At 32.3% G+C, this 3209-nt stretch overlaps 1 protein-coding gene across 1 annotated transcript; it reads left to right on the top strand.

Moving 5' to 3' along the window:
• The first annotated feature begins 876 nt into the window (after positions 1 to 876).
• On the top strand, positions 877 to 2535 carry LOC112588324 (uncharacterized). The gene is made up of 2 exons (XM_025297840.1): positions 877 to 1466; positions 1556 to 2535. The coding sequence occupies exons 1-2, from the start codon at positions 898 to 900 to the stop codon at positions 1566 to 1568; spliced, it is 582 nt and encodes a 193-aa protein (XP_025153625.1). The 5' UTR covers positions 877 to 897; the 3' UTR covers positions 1569 to 2535.
• The last annotated feature ends 674 nt before the right edge of the window (positions 2536 to 3209 follow it).

Genomic DNA, 3209 nt, shown 5'->3' on the forward strand with positions numbered 1-3209 from the left:
AGGTCGACCAGAGCGTGGCTCGTCTTCAAGGTTAAATTCTCCGCGCCGAAATTTAGCAAACCATTTTTCCACAGTTCGTTTAGCTGGTGCTTCATCCTAGTAAACATCCTGAATGTTTTTTACGACTGCGGCAACGTTTATTCCCTTCCGAAACTCGTAAAGCATAACATGCCGTAAATGCACCTTATCGATACTCATTTTTAAAGTGATATTTCTCGAAGCAGTTTGTATGAAAACAAATGATTTTTTTTTTAATAACAGCTGAAGACGTCACCTTTCCAACGTTATATAATATGTAGATGGAAATATTAATGACAACATTTTACGACGCTTATAACTCCATCTATTGAAACTCCGCACGAACTTTTGCACTCACCCAATATTTATTACTAACTGATATTATTATTTTATATTTATTATTATTATTTATTATTATTACTAACTGATATTATTATTTTATATTTATTATTACATATCTTGTCACTCTCTATTTTATATTATTGGAATTGCAATAGTTTGTCGAGTTATCAGTAATGTGATAATATACGGAAAAATGGAGCGAAATTGAGCAAGAGTTAAATTATAAATTATATATAATAATGATTAATAATCAAAGAAAATTTTTACTAATTTGAAGAAAAAATATGTTATTTCAATTGCAGAATATCTACATACGTAAATATAGAGCTGTCTTTCCGTTTTCACGACATTAATTTATTCTGGATTCACTACATATATTTGACAAAGAGAAGAAGCGGCATCAGGATTAACATAAGAAAATCACTGCATTAATTATAAAGTGTGTTTTATTTTATATATTATTTTATATATCATGGTTCGAGAAAAATATTTCATTTTAATATTTTCCAGAATGAATTTAATCCGTTGAATGTTATAATGTTACTCTATACAACTTTCATTGCTCTTAACTTTGCACAAAGTCCGATAACTCCAAAAGAAATAGAAGTGAAGGGGAAGATTGAATATTTGTTAAAAGAAATAGAAAATGAAGAGGAATTTGAAATAGAAGAAGAAGAAACTTTAGATTTTTACAATAGATATGAAGTTCCAGAAGCGGAAAATATCGATTTATTAGAGGAAAATGAAAGAAAAAAATATCTCCCGGAAGAAGTTATTTGTAGCTCCGTTGAAGCAGGAATATCAAATGATTACAAAAGGCAAGCTGTGGAATACTGGAAGAGCAGTAAAACAGAACTAAGATCGCTTGAAGGAGTTAAAAGAAGATGCAGAAAAGTAACATCGATGCGACAATTACGACGATGGGAGGACCAAATCAGTGCAGGTGGCAGCAGAGATGAAAAATTAAAAAGAATTTCTGCATATATAATAAACCGTTTTAATGAAGCGCTTGAAAATAGAATAATTATTCATGATATTGACATTGCTCGATGGGCTTCTCGAGCACAAGAAGAGGAAAATGTGGTAGAATTCAAAGCTTCCGAAACGTGAGTAAAAAGATTCAAAACTTCATATGATATCGTCTCTCGAAAAATAACAAAATTTGTAACAAAAAAATCATTGTTATCGAAAACAGATTTAGAAGATAAGTGTAATACATTTATTGAAAATGTAAAATATTATATTGAACGATACGGCGTAGACAATGTTTATAATTCGGATCAGAGTGGATTCCAACTTGAATTTCACTCTGGTCGTACTTTATCCCAAAAAGGTCTAAAAAATATAGAAGCTGTAATACAATCTACATCAGCAACCACACACAGTTATACTATACAGCCGATTATTTCTGCAGATGGTAGACTATTATCGCCTTTTTTTATTAATTTAAAGGAAGTAATAGGAACATTCGGTCCTAGAGTAAAAGAAACTATGTTCAAAGCACCCAATATTTTTGTTACGGTTTCTAAATCAGGCAAATTAACATCGAGTCATATAAAAACTTGGTTGAAAGAAGTATTTTTTCCGAATGTTGGTCTACAATCCATATTATTATTAGATTCTTGGACATTGTCCCAACATAATTGAGGAGACGAGAACAGATTTTGCAACAGATATTGTTTTCCTAACAATTCCAGCCGGTGCAACAGGAAAAATACAACCGTTAGATGTATACGGCTTCCGATTATAGAAAAATTTTATTAGGCATTTTTCTGATACTGTTATGTTATTAAATCTTGCAATTGATCTTCATGCTAGAAATAATATATTGAAATTGCAATCATTAACGTACCATCAATTCTCGTCGCTTCAAAATTTATTTAAATATGCCTGGTTTAAAAGTGGATATATACAGACTAGACCAACAGAGTTTCAAACACCGGTTGAATTTTGCTTCCAAAGTGATTTAAACATAAAATGCGATATTTGTGGCCAAACTGCTATTCTACTCTAACTACTTGTTCTTGGTGTAAAAAATCATTGTGTATGACACATTTTTTCCATAATCATCACCTTTGCAACGAATATGTACCATAAAAATAATACAAATTCATTATTCGCGGGCAATATGCAAATTGTGTACTGTTTCTTTATCACATATATTGTTAAATATATTATTGCCAGTATTATTCTTCCACAATTTATTATATTATTCCTCTCTATCCTGTTCCTCTACATTATTATTCCATAATTAGTATTAAGCTCTTCGTTATATATTGTTTAGAAATTATTATTGCTGTGTTATATTTTCACATCGCACGCTTGCTCTTTCTTGCAGAGGTAATAGAATCTATGTTTCCTTATTTCATGCATTACGACTTTATTTTAATTCGTCTTGATCATGTGTCGACTTGCCATTACAATAAATATACTTATTTCAAGAAATATACAAATATATATTGGAAATTTCTGTACAAATAGCGACGCTGCACACGCATTTGCTACTATTGCCACATACGAGGGTGGTCCGATAAGTACTTAGCCTACAAAAGAAAACGAAAATTTTGGAAAAGTGGCGATTTATTTCTCAACATAGTCTCCTTTTAGCTCGATACACTTGACCCAGCGATGCTCCAACTTCTTTAACCCGTCTGAAAAATACGTTTTCTCGAGGTCTGCAAAGTAGGCCTCCGTGGCGGCGATGACCTCTTCATTCGACTCAAATTTCTGCCCGGCGAGTGACTTTTTCAAGTTTGGAAACAAAAAGAAGTCGCACGGGGCCAAATCTGGAGAATACGGTGGATGGGGCAGCAGTTCGTAGCCCAATTCGACCAATTTGACCGTGGCGA

The sequence above is a fragment of the Harpegnathos saltator genome, unplaced genomic scaffold (assembly GCF_003227715.2).
Source record: "Harpegnathos saltator strain DR-91 unplaced genomic scaffold, Hsal_v8.6 scaffold19, whole genome shotgun sequence".
NCBI lineage: Eukaryota > Metazoa > Arthropoda > Insecta > Hymenoptera > Formicidae > Harpegnathos > Harpegnathos saltator.